General features: G+C 39.1%; 2 protein-coding genes and 1 long non-coding RNA gene across 3 annotated transcripts in view; 1 reads left to right on the top strand and 2 right to left on the bottom strand.

Moving 5' to 3' along the window:
* LOC146514938 (uncharacterized) overlaps nt 1–15,958 on the bottom strand; it is a 170,211-nt gene that overhangs the window by 8,918 nt on the left and 145,335 nt on the right. The window lies entirely within an intron of this gene.
* tmem170a (transmembrane protein 170A) lies at nt 91–5,580 on the top strand. The gene is made up of 3 exons (XM_085167455.1): nt 91–245; nt 886–1,056; nt 3,340–5,580. The coding sequence occupies exons 1-3, from the start codon at nt 131–133 to the stop codon at nt 3,468–3,470; spliced, it is 417 nt and encodes a 138-aa protein (XP_085023581.1). The 5' UTR covers nt 91–130; the 3' UTR covers nt 3,471–5,580.
* Nucleotides 12,161–14,079, bottom strand: cox8b (cytochrome c oxidase subunit 8B). The gene is made up of 2 exons (XM_085167457.1): nt 13,871–14,079; nt 12,161–12,443 (listed from the first exon to the last, which is right to left on the bottom strand). The coding sequence occupies exons 1-2, from the start codon at nt 13,976–13,978 to the stop codon at nt 12,348–12,350; spliced, it is 204 nt and encodes a 67-aa protein (XP_085023583.1). The 5' UTR covers nt 13,979–14,079; the 3' UTR covers nt 12,161–12,347.

The raw sequence follows: 15,958 nt of genomic DNA, 5'->3' as shown, positions 1-15,958 counted from the left end.
GAAATACTCCCATCTACGTCAAAACAACAGCTTGGTTAGCTTTTGCTAGCTAACCTGACGCTAGTTAGTGGTGCGTCAGGTTCACCAACCAACTTTAATGGTTTTTCGCGTCTGTATTTTGTTATGAGACATGCAGGATAAGTACAACGAAATAGGCTTTGTCCAGCAAATACTCGGTTTGAATTTGGTGCCGAGAAAAAATAGTACAAACCGAGGCAATGACACATCTCTCAGCGACTTCTCAGGTGGGCTAATGTTTGGTAGCTTTTCAGCTTGTCTTTATATCATTGCTGTCTACCTATGCTAAAGTATTTAACTTAAAAAGAAGCCATTTAAAATGTACTACGAACAGAACCTGTCACTATGGGTCATTAGCTAGAGGCTAGTTTATACGCAATGTTGTTGGAGTAGTTGGTGAAGCTAGCTAACTTCTGGTCTAAGCGATTGTTGGGTAGTCAGAAGTCTGCATATTTTGTAATTTGAGAGTCTCTAATGTTGAAGACCTGTGTAAATGATACTGTTAAATTCCACTGGTCATGGCTCTTAGGGTATGACCATTCAGTAGTGTCTTCAGTCTCTGTGTAGAATTGACCAATGAAATGTGCGCTGGTGTTCTGCCAGAGTTATTTTTCTGTGACACTGAACACAGCAATGATTTTGCGTTGGTGTGTTACTAGTTGTTAAACAATGAAGATCTAGAGTTCTCCTTAATATTTAGTCAAGTCACAAACTGGTCCTCATTAAGGATTCAACATCATTGTCATGCTCTTTCAGTGAACCACTGTCACCCTATGGAAATAAATCAAATAAATACATTCGTGGTTATGTAATATGTTCACTGATTGGCATGAAGAGATGCATAACTGTATAATTGTGTTTTCCCAGAGATGTGGTATGGCGTGTTTCTGTGGGCAGCGGTCTCCTCTCTTGTGTTCCACCTGCCTGCAGCTTTACTGTCCCTAGCCTCACTGCGCCAGCACAAATTTGCCCGGTTCATGCCCATTGCGATCCTCCTCATGGGCATTGTGGGACCAGTGTTTGGGGGAGTCCTAACTAGTAAGCCTTCTACCTGCATGTGCTGTGTTGTTGTTGTTTTAATGTATGTATTTTTGAATTTTTTAAAATGAATGATATAGCTATTTGTGATTACATTTATTTCAGCATTTATTAAAAAGATTTGTATACCTGCATATTATAAAGTAGAAGGTATTTTCAGATGCTTCGTCGTTTCCTAAGTATCACCACAGCAGATTAGTCCACACAGGAGGACATGAACTTGTGTCCGTCTGAGCCTGATCCCTCAAACGAGGGATGTATTGCATGCTAGGCAGATGCCTTTGTGTTTTCCCCAGTGTAAAAGAACTGAATGGATTGGACCATCACTGAGCAGTGCTGCTGGAAACCTGTTCAGTATGCAGCCAGTTCATTTAAGCTTCCACAGCGTGTGGGTCTACTAGTCTCAATCTCAAGTGTTTACAAATAGGACTCAATGTGTAAATTAGTATCGCTGTAGCTGAATTGGGTTGTGAGCACACCACAATGGTTCTTAATGAAATACTGAATCTTAAGTTGGATCAAAACATCAGGAAATTTTGCACTTTTTAAGATGCATAATAAATAGATGATAAGTTCTGTATTTTCTCCTGAACCTTTATTTAATTTTTCCCAAGTCAGTCACTTAAGCTTGAGTTAGTTTCCAGAGTGCATTTGCTTGTTTCACTGTAGTTGTTGTTCATGTTTAGTTGTTGTTAAGTCTTCAATATTTTCAGTGCTACTTGTAGTGTCTTATTTTAATGACTTCGGAGGTGTCTGATAGCCATATGTTATTCTGAAGTTCAAAATGGATATTACAGTACAACTGCAATGTTTATTCATTTAATTTTGAAGGCAGGTGATTCACAACAAAATCCCGAGTCTCAATAAGCAAACGCACAAAATCCTGATTGGACAAGTCGTGATAACAAATTTAAACATAAAGTAAATGCATATTCTTAAAAAGTGTATTATTATTATTACAGTATTATTTCAGACATTGTTTCTTTTCAAATTTCTATTTTTAATTGGGTTAACAATGTCTGTTACACACCCACTTAGTTTTTAGTTTATTTAAAATTTGAATCATATTTGCACAAATGGGGACGGCTTGAAAAGATTAAGAGAACTAGGGATCCATCCATCCATCCATTCGCTTCCGCTTATCCTTTTCAGGGTCGCGGGGGGCGCTGGAGCCTATCTCAGCTGTCATAGGGCGAGAGGCGAGGTACATCCTGGACAGGTCGCCAGTCTGTCGCAGGGCCAACAAACAGGGACAGACAACCATTCGCACTCTCATTCACTCGCACATTCACACCTAGTGGCAATTTGGATTATCCAATTAACCTATCCCCACAAGCTGCATGTCTTTGGACGGTGGGAGGAAGCCGGAGTAGCCGGAGGGAACCCACGCAAACACGGGGAGAACATGCAAACTCCACACAGAAAGACCCCGGCCTGATGGTGGAATTGAACTCAGGACCTTCTTGCTGTGCGGCAACAGTGCTAACCACCGTGCCGAGAACTAGGGATATTCTTTATTATTATTGTTATTATTATTGTTATTATTATTATTATTATTATTATTATTATTATTAATAATAATAATAATAATAATAATAATAATAATAATAATAATAATAATTGAGTAAAAATCTAATTAGATTGTCTTTAAGAAGTGACACAGTCTACATTCAGTTGCAAATTTGATATTAATCCACCTGTTTCCCCTGGTGATGGTAGGCTAAATCATCCCCACTTTCACTCACATCTGACAGTAACATAACGTGTTGTCGTCCGTACCTTCCCCTCTCTGGTCTGCTCACCTGACAGCAGAAATGGAACAAACTAGGACTATTTTATGACATCAAAGAATCTTACACTGAGACACACACAGGCTGCCCTTACGAAACAACGTTTATGGTTACAAACATCCCCTAATCAGGGCATGAGCTGTACCAGGCAACCCTGAATACCCAACAACCCACAACTCTTTCTATTTAAAGCTCAGAAAACCCCAAAAGAAAACATGATTGTAAGTACAATACCTGCTTGAAATTTTAGATAATGAATAATAACGATATGTAGTGAATACATTGACCAAACTAATGGTTATTATGATTTTTGCAGTAGTCAAGCCTTACATTCAGACCCCCAAGTGTGAGGTTCTGATTAGTTGTTGCTTATATCAGGAGGTCAGCAGGCCAAAAGGTGGTTTGTCGGCAGAGCTCTGCTTATCAGTAAGTCAGAAGCCAAACTGGAAAACACACACGCTTAATAATTTTCTTTCTTTCTTTTCTTTTTTAGGTGCAGCCATAGCAGGTGTGTACAAGGCAGCAGGGAAGACGATGATATCTTTGGAGGCGCTGGTGTTTGGTGTCGGGCAGTCGTTTTGTGTTCTCCTCATCTCCTTCCTCAGGATACTTGCCACCCTTTAGCAGTGCTAAGTTTGATGTGGACTTTCTGCTGAATACTGGCATGAACAGTCCAGTCTGGGTTGTGATGTCATTTTCTATGATGCCCCAGGGTGGATTTTTTTTTCTCAACTATCAAGAGAAAGGCAGTGTGTAAATTGATGGAGTGTACACTATACAGCACTGAATGCTCTAGGTGTTAAATCATTTGTATGATATTGACTGTAGGACAGCATGTTGCTATAGTCACATCCAGGCCTCCCCATACTACATCCAATGAAAGTTACTTAGCATTGTGTCCCAAGTTTTTTCTAAAGTCAGGTGTCGAGCTGAAATCCTCAGTTTAGGAGTCTGCGCTTTCAAATGTAATGTGAAAGCAGCAATATGCTGTTCTCTCGAGTTAACAGAGCTTACAGTTCAGCAGCAGGATGACACTAACCTCTCTCAGGGGCTGTGTGAGAGCGTGTGTACGTTTGTGCGCACACGTGTGTGTGTGAGAGAGAGCGTGCGTGCATGTGCGCATGCATGCACATTTCTCTGCCAGAGTGACTGCATAGAGATAGAACAGCAGACGGGCTGTTGTACTGTTAAAATGGGGAGATAATGGTTATATGCAAGGTTAATGCTTTTTCTCTTGAGGCCTTAATTTCTATTTTCTACTTTCCAAAGTGGTGTTTATCTTCAGGGCTATATTTCCTTAATTCTTTGTCCTGCTGCTCCTTGGGTTCTCTCTGGTGTTTTTGGTTGACATTTTTTTGACTGCCTGTGTGTTAATAATAATAATTCCAGGTTGGTTAGAAGCACCTATATGTCTCCCTCTATTCCTCTCAGCTTATGTCTTTCACACAGGGATACAGTGGAGATGCTGTTATAAAGCTGATTGTTTAGTTCATAGCCCTGAAAATGCAGCCTGTGTCTTCAGAGCTTCTCTGTTCACCTTGATTGTTCTGTCTGTAGGCTTGATGAAGGAGGGCGAAGATGATCAGATTGCTAAATCAACAGAAAGTTATATAAGTTTTTAATCTTTTAGCTCTTTGAATGATAGTGTGTTTTTAAGGGTTATTTTGTAACAATGAACTGATTTGTATATATTCAAAATTGTTTCCAGGTCTTTGTACATTTTCAGTCTTTATGATTAAATCTAAATAATTTTCTGCACTAAATGTGCATGTATAAGTTTCCACATTGTGACAGCTTTTTGGTTGATTTTGGTATCTGAGAGGTGCATTTACAGTAAACTCTACAAGTAAAACACAAGTCCTTATGTTTGCTGTGTATATATAAGTAACTATGTCACAAGTAATTAAGATAGAAGAAATGCATTTGTTTTTACAGGAATGAGGTGTGATATGGTCAGAAGCTTCTTCAACCTCTGTACACTATATAGGGCTCTAGGGCTCAGACCAGTAAATGAGCTGTGGACCCTACAGGTCCATCTAATTGGTCCTAATACAGCATTAATTGCATAAAGCAAAAAAAAAAAAAAAAAAGTTGAAGACTGACTCACAATCCTGTACAAAAAAAGACAAAGATTCAAAGGTCTCCTCAAAAAGGCAGGAAAAGGTCAAGAAAGCCACTAAGATGTCTAAGCCATTTCCAAAGGATGACTCACTCTTAATTTACTTTCTGTTTATCTATAGTTTTGGCTGGAGTCGACACAAGGTTTAACTATTATTGACATTTAGCATATCTGCACCTTGCTATAGATTGTATATGATGTTATACGTTTTCAAAATGAAGCCAAGCCATGAAAGTGCCTTAAAGATGCTCTCCTTAAATTGTTAGCAGGAGTCTTTTCCACTGGTTCCAAGAAGTCTAGTTCTGTCCACTCTGAGAAAATGCATGAATTCCTTCAGGTTCTCAGTCACATCCACCTCGTGCTTATCACATCCCAGTTACAAAAACCAAGGGTGACTGCTGAATGCCTGACTCGAGTCATAATGTTTATACTCACACGTTCAAGGTTTTTAGCGTGTACAGGTAAAACAGTGCAATGTATTACTGGGCATAACTCCAATCTTATAACGCATTTTACTATGTTTAATAACTGACTGTTTGGTAAGTCTGGGTTTTTTTTTTGTTTTTTTTTTGGATAATTACTTGCTGTACAGTAAAGATGACAGCTAAAGTATCCTGTTACATATTAAATAATTTCTGCTTGTCCTGCAAGACCTCAGTGGATAGTTTAATACTGTTGACCATAATATATTTTATTTTTTATTACAACATTTAGAGCATGATGTAGGTATTAAAGGTACTGTGTTGTGGTGGTTTGAATCTTACTCCCATTTGATCATGTAAGTGGAGTCTTCTTCTCACACTAAGGTTAATTATGGAGTTCCACAGGGTTCCATGCTAGAACCACTTCTGTTTACATTATACGTGTATGCTTACTCTGGATGGCATTACCTTTTCCTCCAGTAACACTGTGAGGAATCTGTGAGTCATTTTTGACTAGGATAGATCCTTAAATGTGCACATTAAACACATATATAGGACAGCTTTCTTTCCATATCCTGTTTCATAGGGTTCAGGCTTCTTTTCTGTGAAAACAGCTCTGTTTTGGAGCCCTCTCTACTTTTAAAATTAAGCTTAAATTTTACTTTTTAAAAAAGCATATAGTTGGGGGTGAATCTGAATCCTTCCTTAGTTATGTTTCAATATTCCTAGGCTGCTGCCGGCTTCCCATGATGCATTTTTTTCCTTTGTTTGTTTCTTCTTCACTCACCTTATTATTCTGTTTATGCACAAATCTGCATTTAATCCTTAGTTATTATTAATCTCTGGCTGTCTTTTACAGCATGTCCTCATTTTGTTTTCCTCCCCTCACCCCAACTGGTTGTGAGCATGTTTCTGACAGATTTTTCTTCCTGTTAAAGGGGAATTTTTCCTCCCCATTATCACCAAACCACTTGCTCAAAGAGGGTCCTACGATTGTTGGGGTGTTCTGTGTTTGTTTGTTTGTTTGTTTTGTTTTTAATTATTGTAGGGTGTTTCGTTTACTGTAGAATGTGCCGTGAGGAGCTATATAAATAAAATTGAACTGATGTCCAGCAGGGGCATTTCCATCTGAAATCATTAGGGGCCTTCTGCTCAACCATCATGCTTGGTTGAAACTTGGTCATGAAAAAAGACAATGGTAAAAAGCACAGCAACAGAATGGCAAAAAACAAAAGAATCAATGTACAGACCTCAACTCAGTTGAAATAATGTGGCACTCTTAAGAGAGTGGTATATAAATGAACACCTGAAATCCTCAATGAACTGAAGCAACATTGTAAAGGAGGATAGGCCAAATTTCTCCACAATGATGTAAGAGGCTAATATTCAGAAACAAAACAATTACTTTCAGTCATTGCTGCTGGATGTGGTTCTACAAGCTATGGGACCGTGGGGTGTACTTAGCTTTTCATCCAATGTTCCACAATGTGGAAAATAAATAATAGTGACACTGTATAATATGTCATATTTTGCTAGTTAATCAGTGGCTGAATTTACCTAATTTTAAAGCCTGGTATGTACCTGCTAATTATTTGTTTCTTAGAATTAAAAGAGGGTGTACTTTCTTTTTCACGGTTGTAGACATTTGTTTTCCCTTGAATATTTTTGCATTTAATAGTTTCCACTTGGATGTGATTTTAGATATTTTGGTTATTTATTTTTAATTATTCCTCACATTTTAGTGTTTTGTTTTTTTTCCTGCCAGAAACACGCCTGCATACAGGCCTTAATGCAGGTTAGTCGAACACTTTAACCACTTGACTGCTGGGATGGTTTTTTACAATAAGGAGATGTGGTGTCAGAATGCCAGATCTGATGGACAGTCACACTGTCAGAAACACCAGGCAAACTCGATGACGGGATACAATTAGAGATGTCAAGTTAATGCTAGAACAGAGCAAGATATTTCACACATTCATGAGCTGTATATGTTCTGATTTAAAGGGTTTAAAGCTTACATTTATTAGAGGAAATAAGGAATCCGTGGTTAATAGTTTCATGATATAAGATGTTTCAACTAAATTGTTAGTGTGTCTTAACGTTTTTTTGTCCTTTGTAGGTTGGGGCACAACCTACTAAGTATTGTTGCTGCATTGTTCCCTTTGTGGCCACAGTTTATCCATCTTTTGATGACCGCTTCCAGTGTAATAATACACCATGTTATAAAGCACAGATTATCTCAAACTGGCTTCTTGAACATGACAATGAGTTCATTGTGTTAGATGGTCTCCACAATCACCAGATTTCAATTTAATTGCACCTTTGGATGCAATGGAGCGACAGATTCAGGACATAGATGTGTATCTGACAAAACTGCAGCAACTGTAGGATGCTATCAGTTTGGGTCAATATGGACCAAAATCTCTGAGGAATGTTTCCATGGCATAGATTCAGTGTTTGTTTGATCTGTACCATGAAGAATTAAGGCAATTAAATTCAAATTCAAATTTTATTTGTCACATACACAGTCATACATAGTACGATATGCAGTGAAATGCTTAGACAACTGCTCGTGACCTAAAGAAAAAAAAGAAAAGGCTAAGATAGGAAATAAATATGAAAATTAAAAAGGGGTAAATTTAACTAGGAAGGAATAAAATAAAATATAAAAATTAAAGTTACAAATGATATAACTGTACAACACAAATTAGAATGAAGGGTAAATTTAACTGGGAAAGAATAAGATAAAATATATAAATTAAAGTTGAAAATAAAATAACTGTACAACAAAATACACAGTATAGAAATATATAAGAATGTATGAAGAAATATAAATATATATATATATATATATATACACACACACACACACACAATAACAGCAGCTATACAAGTATTAACTGGAAATGAAGAATATAATGTCCAGTGTTGTGCAATCCACATTATTTAGTGTCTTGTGCAGTGCAAATATGCTTAAAGTGATATAAGTGATGAAGTGAAAACAATGTCCAGAATGTCCAGTGTGTGTGTAAAAACCATATGTGTGGGTCAGTACTGTGTGGTGGTGTGATTGAGAGACCGTATCGCCTGCGGGAAGAAGCTCCTCCTCAGTCTCTCTGTGTTGGTCTTCGGGGAGCGGAATCGCTTTCCTGACCTCAACAGAGAGAACAGTCTGTTGTTGGGATGTCTGAGGTCCTTCACGATCTTCCTGGCCTTGGTCTAGCACCGCCTGCTGTAGATTGAGTGCAGGTCAGGGAGCTCGGAGCGGATGGTGCGCTCAGCTGATCGCACAACCCTCTGTAGAGCTCGTCTGTCCTGCATGGTGCTGTTCCCGAACCAGGTTAAGATGTTTCCCGTCAGGATGCTCTCTATGGTGCAGGAGTAAAAGTTCCTGAGCACCTTGGAGGGCAGTTGGAAGTCTCTCAAGCGTCTGAGGTGGTAGAGATGCTGACGGGCCTTTTTCACCACGGTGTTGATGTGACAGGACCATGACAGGTCCTGCGTGATGTGAACTCCGAGGTATTTGAAGCTGTCCACTCTCTCCACTGGGCACTCGTTGATGACGGGGGTCTGGTAGTTCCTCTCCTGCTTAGTGCTGAAGTCCACTATCAACTCCTTTGTCTTACTGACGTTTAGAAGGAGGTTGTTCCTCTGGCACCAGATTCCTAATCTCCTTCAGGTAGGCCGTCTCGTTGTTATCAGAGATCAGGCCCACCACGACGGTGTCGTCAGCAAACTTGATGATGGTGGTGGAGCTGGTAGTGGCCACACAGTCATATGTGTACAAAGAGTACAGCAGGGGACTCAGAGCACACCCCTGGGGGGCTCCAGTGCTGAGAAGTCTAAAAAGACATAAAGTGGGTTCAACTCAATCCTGGCAAGGTCTCCATGACTCTTTAAAACCAAGTGTATTTGATACCTGAGCTTTTGTGACTTCTACAGTGTAAAAGTCTGACCCCCACCCAAAACAAAATAAATTGCATTCTACATCTTTAAGGAATAAATTGCCTGATGTAGCAAACATGATGCAAATTCACACTCCTATATGCAAGTTAATATTTAATTTGTTTTTAAAAATTTGTCAGAAGGTTCAGTCCAAATGCATGCAGTTAGTGGGGTTAGGTGAATTGGGAACTCTAAATTGCCCATAGGTGTGAATATAAGTGTGAATGGTTGTCTGTCTCTGTGTTAGCCCTGCAACAGACTGGCGACCTGTCCAGGGTGTACCCTGCCTCTGGCCCTATAGGTGAATCCAATAGATCATCTTGTTCCAATGCAATGTTTTGCTTGAAAATCTTTGGTCATTTATGTGGATTATAGCACATCCAGAGTTTGTACTCATAGAGCTTCACTTCTTCCACATTTTGTCATGTTACATGTCATGCTTATTCAAAAATGGATTCAATTAATTTTTCACCTCAAAATTCTACACACAAAATTAGTAAATGACCCTCCCAAAAACCAAAATGGAAATACACACAAGTATTTCTAGTCCTTGCAAAATAGAACTGGGAGACCAGTAAGGGTCAAGGGAAAGATGAATGTCGCCATGTACAGAGATATCCTTAATGATAACCTGCTCCAGAGCACTGTGGACCTCAAATTGTGGTGAAGATCTAGCTTCCAACAGAAAAACAACCCTTAACACAGCCAAGATAACAAAGAATGGCTTTGGGACCACTGTGAATGTCCTTTAATGCCTTAGCCTAAAGGATATTAGGCTAAGTGCCTCAGCCAGAGCTCAGACTTGAATCCAGTCAACCTGAAAATGGCCATGCACCGATGCTCCCCATCCAACGTGATAGAGCTTGAGAGGTTCTGCGAAGAAGAATGGGAGAAACTCCCCCAAAATACATGTGCCTGCCTATATATATATATATGCATATATAATATTTGTAAGTGTGAGTGTAAGTTTTTAGTAATACATTTGCAACAATTTCAAGCAAGCTTTTTTCACTTTGTCGTTGCTGTGTGTACAATTTTTAAGGTGAAAAATGATTTAAATCCATTTTGGAATAAGATTGTAACATGAAAAAATGTGGAGCAAGCGAAGATCCATGAATACTTTCTGGATGCACTCTATGTTTAAGATTTACTCTCCCCACGCTCCACAGCAGGGCACTGGACCTCTCCCAGTTCAAAAACTATTAAAACTGCATGAACATGATAAAGATCCATAGCCATTAACCCAGTATCCAAAACACCCAGATTCCAGTTTGATCAAGTATCCACTGGGTTGGTGGAGGCATAGTTTATTTACAAAAGCTACTCAAAGCTGACTTTGAACCTAACAGACGGAGGCAATGATGTGTTGAACAGAGAGAATTTATAACTGAAAGGTATATTTTTTATAAAGAGTTAAATTGCCTTAAGATAATTTTAATATGTAGTAATAAATTCATAAAGTATCTGTAATATTGTCTAAATATTGAACATTATTTTGTAAAATGACTTCTACCTTTTACTTCAGTAAAGAGATGGTATATTACTTTCGCCACTTTATAATACAGTTATTCAGCTCAGGACACTATTAACAGCACACTGTTAATGTCATTTAACAATAACACAGTTTTACTGCTGTAAACATATGGGGTATTCAAACTTACACTAAGTGCGCCTCCTTCTGGTCACACTGAAGTACTGCTGGTGTTTGGAGAACAGCCGTCTGAAAGAGCAGCGTTCACTCCACCTACACGTTGGGAAAGCTGATGTTTTTTAAACACATTTTATTTATGCTTTGATGGTATTGTGCATGTAAAAAAAATCAGCATAAAAAAGAGAAAAAATGTACACCCAGTCTCCTCTACACTGCAGAATGACGACTGATGGTGAAGCCTATACAAGCTTGTCGTAGGTCGCTTGCTAACCTTGCTGAACCTTTTGTGGTTTCTCATTTAATAATAAAAACGTGTTCGCTTTGAGTGTGACTACACAGGATTTATATCATGAAGTAAGTAAAACCTGCATCCTATAATTCATACAACTGGAACATTTTGGTGGCTTTCATTGAAATATACAAACTTAATAAAAAAGGGTAAAAAAAGTGCTTAATTAGTATCCTGGGACGCCCATAATGACAAATGTAACAGTGAAAATAATTGTTTGCATTGGAAATGTCACTGTTTTTTTGTTGTTGTTTTTTTTAGATTTGTTCCACAAGTGCTGCATCTGCAATGTCATTATGTGGATCTAAAACCAAATGAAAACAGACTGGATCTATGTGACTGTTTTATTTTAACAATTGCTCTGAATTTCTTCAATCCCTCCTCAGACAAAAGAGAATAAAAGTGAAACTAATAAAAACTTCACTCAAATTAAACATTTCAAACAAGTAACTAAACAAAATTTAGAAAAAGGCACTCTGAAAACTAAACTGGGACTAAAGTCACATTAAAATCTAAATGCAGAAATAAAAACTGATGAACACCACATTATAACACCTGTGTTCTTCTGGGCCCACCTTCCATCAGTGATATGTGGGAGAAATGGAAATCCAGTGTCTCCAAAATACAAATTTTAAGCATGTTTTTTATTTGTACTAGTTCAAATCCCCCCAAAATGAGCCATTAAACTTGGACTATAGCAGAAGTTTCACCATTCTCAGTTTCATGTCATTCGTGTGAACAGAATATGGTTATCTGTCAGAGAAATCAACAAATCAGGACATACAACCTTGACTTGGAGTATTTTCTGACATTCTGCAAGCAAATAGTTATTCTGATTAAAACGTGTGGCTTATGTCATTTCTGTCACTAGAAAAACACATTCACCCATTTTCTGTGGACTGAACATGCATTTATTGATAATGTTTGTATGCGGACATGTGAACATATTATCGCAAGTCAGTGCAAAAACCATTTGGAAAGAGAAGATCAACATGTCATCTCAACAGCTGGTGAAGGACAGGGAAGAGAGTGCTGACTGGTCTTCATGTGAGCGTTTGGTCTTCCACCTCTTCTTCTATTCCTTCTTCTTGTAGTCCTCCAGGTGAGCCAGTACCCAGCCAGAGGGACCCAAGATGGCCACAAAAAGGGCCGTCATAGCGATTACCTGCTCCTGAGGGGTACACAAAACCACACCGACAGAGTTATTACAGCTTTGTTTTTTTAGGTTTTGAATGTTTGTTTACACCTCCATTTTACTTCATTGATTAAAAAAGAAGAAGAAAATGGAAGTGTTAAAAAAGAATTGTAGACTTAGTTTAAGTAGTTACTTAGATTTAATAAAATAGAAACACTTGACTCAAAATCACACAGAAATCCCAGTCATTAATTATGTTTACCTTGTGTTGGTTATGTTAAAAAAAATGTGACCAATTTGACAAAAACTAAAGACATAAATTGTAAGAGTCTTTTGGTTTTTGGAAAGTCTATTTGTTATTTCTATTCCAGGTATTTATTGTTTCACACTTAGCTTTAGCCTTTTACCCAGGCTCAAATCATATCACTCGGCAGCATAAACATGATCGCTGTCTAATCCCCCTAAAAATGAATTGTAATGTGGTATTAAGAGGAAATATATTTGCTGTAGAAAAGTATCAGTTTCATCGGTCCACAAGAGCTAAAACACATCTAATATATCTAAATATGTGAAAACGTTGTTGTTTTACATGTTGTGAGATATCAACATAGTTGTCCCTCGCGTGGGCAGTGTGTAACTATGCAACCATTGTCCCAGTTAATGATTAAGCCCTTCCTGGAGACGAAATGAAACCAAACATTTCATTGTCAATAACTTCATGCCGATTGTGTCGCTGCGACTTTAAAAGCGTCACAGTGAGCTAAAATAGGCTGTTCTTCCCGAAATGCAGTTATTTCTTTAAGTATTGTGTGCTTTTCTGAAAAGCATGCTTCTCTGTGTCTGACCTTTCCTACATAAAGGTTAGTCACCCGTTCAGCGCGGCTGCGTGTTTCTGCCGCTACTGCTGTTAGACTACTTTATCAAACTTATGTCTAAATGTGAAAAAAATACCAAAACGCTTGTTCGGCTTCACTTTCATTTATTAAACGACCGTGCGCGGTCTCCAAATGTAGTGCGCTGCGCACTTGGCCCACATATTCGCAGCTGTCACAGGTCTACGTGTTGGAATTAGGCGGAATAATGGCGAGATAGTGGCGCACTTATCAAAGTCTTAAAAAATAAACTGGACTTGCAAGTCACCGTGAAACAATGGCGCGAGGAAACGAAAGATATCCCACATTTGCTATTTTTAATTATTCGATATTTTATATACAATATTCAGTATATAAGCAAAAGAAATTTCTTATTTGTAAGAGAGAGTTGGTCAAACAGGCAGGTTGCCCATCATATCATGTTAATATGTGTGTATGTGATGCGGAAGAACTGCTATTAAGGTTTAATAAAGCGAAGGAGCGGGCGATGAAATTGAGCCTGTTGCTATTAATTAAGAACCTCTGCGACTTCAGCCGGGACAAGACCCCTGCTTCAGGCATGTAAAGCTCACAGAGCGAATATGAACTCACCCCTGCAGTTACGGTGTGTTTAGCAGGTTTGGTCGTCACATTAGCCACAGAGACCAGCTGAGTCCTCAGCGCGCTCCTGAACAGTCGGGAGATGGTGGGCAGAGGCATAGCGTTGCTTCACTGCTGCCAGAAATCTGGAAGAGAGCCTGTACTCTGTAACTGACACTCAGCCTGGTGCAGCTTATCTGAGGGGTATGCGCAGTAGCCGCATGACAGGGAGAGAGCGTGTGCGTGCACGCGAGCCCCCAAGCAGCGTCGAAATTTAATTGGCCGTCTCGCCTCCGGGTTTGAACCGTGACCGATGAGCGCGGGGTCGTGTCCTCGCGTCACCGCGCGCAGTGTCGAGGCTGTTTGTGTAGCCGTCCAGGAGACATTACAGTGAAACACAGTTCACAGATTTAAAAAGTTTAGCCTCGTCAACAACGAAATTCACGCTCCAGGTGAAGTCAGAGGTGTGTGTTTGTAGATGGAGGGAATGTGCTGGAGGAAAGGCACACGTGCTTTGCTCTCTCTGTAAAGGAGAGCGGGCAAAACGAATAAAACGACAACATCCAGTTTTGATTTCTCTGTTACCCCGTGATAAAATGATCACCTTTCTCTATCGTATCTTTGCATTTATGATACCACATGACACCTTCGTGAACTTGAGAGGAAGAAAACACGGGTTTGGCTCAGAGCGCAGAGCTGAGAGCACAACGGGCCAGGCAGCGGTGCCTGTATAAGGACGTTTGTATCAAGCATGGAGCGCACACACCGGCTCCATGCTGCTTTTATTTGGAGAAAATGGTCCTCAAAAAGATTTTAAGAAGAAAAAAATATGATGTGTACATGATCCACAGGCGTAAGAATTTACAAATGTGGACAACAGTGAGTGTGATTGATTTGAGTACTTACAACTCCGCAGTCCAGCCAACACACATTCATCAAACCATCCTACAAATGTGTATATAAAAACCCAAATAAGTAATAAAGAATGACTATTCACACACGCAAATATTTACTTCACAAATCTGACCGTTTTCACTTTCAGAGAGCTGCCCGTGATTCTGCAAAGTGTTGGTCACATTCTTTTTTCTCACTTACAAATCGTTCACGAATCGCTCGTACACAGCATGAAGACACACAGAGATAACGGCACGTGAGCACTTCGGGTTTTGAGACCCTTCACGCGGACAGCTTCGCACAGATCCATAACAGTGACAGTATAAAAGATTTGTTTTCTACAGTCACTGATTCACAAATGGAAGCTGCGTTCAAGTGCTAGTCGAAAACTGCGACATCCGGGCTACTTGTGGTAGGTTATTTCAAATGAAACAGATTTTTCCCCCTAAACAAACAGTTTTTGACTTTTTACTAGAACACATACATTTACCAGTTTGCAGTACAGTACACTGGCAGTGTGACCCAAGTTGGTTAAAAAAGTTCAGACCGATTACATTATGCATCAGTTTAAACGTATTTATAGCAGCAAAAGTTTGATTTTAGTGTGTTTACTGGCACATGTGATGAATAGAATACGATGTGGTAACCCGCCACAACGAGATGGGTTGCCATTGTGTTTGTTTTAAATAGCAAGCTTGGAGCATAGTGACAGCCTGCCCATCTCATGTTGGTGTTCTTCCATCATAATAATGTTGCTCAGATGTCATGAGTGAAGTTTGTTGGCCCTGCAGTGGAAGAAGTGTGGAATGTCGAAGTTCACATGAAGATGAGGTCTTAGTAGATGAAAGCATGGGCCTAAGCTTCGTTTGATCATCCATCCACTGTCATGGTCCCGGGTGTTGAACTCACCTGAGTTCTAAGTTGTGCGAGCTCCTTTTGGATTTTGTGTTATGTATTTTGAATTCTTGCTACTATTTAACATTCTGTTAGTTCTCAGTTTGATCACTTTTTACTGTTGTTTGCCACTTTGCTAAACATCTAGTTTTATTTCTTTGTATCAGTTTCTGGTTAATTCCATGTGTACTCTCCTTTAAGGTCATTGTGTATTGTTGTTGTTGTCTTCTTAAATCGGATTCTTCTTCAGTTTTCGTTTGCAAATTGTAGAAAAAGAAAAAAAAACTTGGTTTAAGAAGATGTCAAGGCCAA

Source organism: Neolamprologus multifasciatus, chromosome 7 (assembly GCF_963576455.1).
Source record: "Neolamprologus multifasciatus chromosome 7, fNeoMul1.2, whole genome shotgun sequence".
NCBI classification, from domain to species: domain Eukaryota; kingdom Metazoa; phylum Chordata; class Actinopteri; order Cichliformes; family Cichlidae; genus Neolamprologus; species Neolamprologus multifasciatus.
The sequence above is the reverse complement of the archived record's forward strand: the minus strand, read 5'-3'. Positions and strand labels throughout refer to the sequence as shown.

Coding starts and splice junctions, on each gene's coding strand:
- tmem170a (XM_085167455.1), top strand. CDS start 131: ATGCAGGATAAGTACAACGAAATAGGCTTTGTCCAGCAAATACTCGGT. Junction 246..885: donor ATCTCTCAGCGACTTCTCAG/GTGGGCTAATGT, acceptor GTGTTTTCCCAG/AGATGTGGTATGGCGTGTTT. Junction 1,057..3,339: donor GTTTGGGGGAGTCCTAACTA/GTAAGCCTTCTA, acceptor TTTCTTTTTTAG/GTGCAGCCATAGCAGGTGTG.
- cox8b (XM_085167457.1), bottom strand. CDS start 13,978: ATGCCTCTGCCCACCATCTCCCGACTGTTCAGGAGCGCGCTGAGGACT. Junction 12,444..13,870: donor AACACACCGTAACTGCAGGG/GTGAGTTCATAT, acceptor TGTACCCCTCAG/GAGCAGGTAATCGCTATGAC.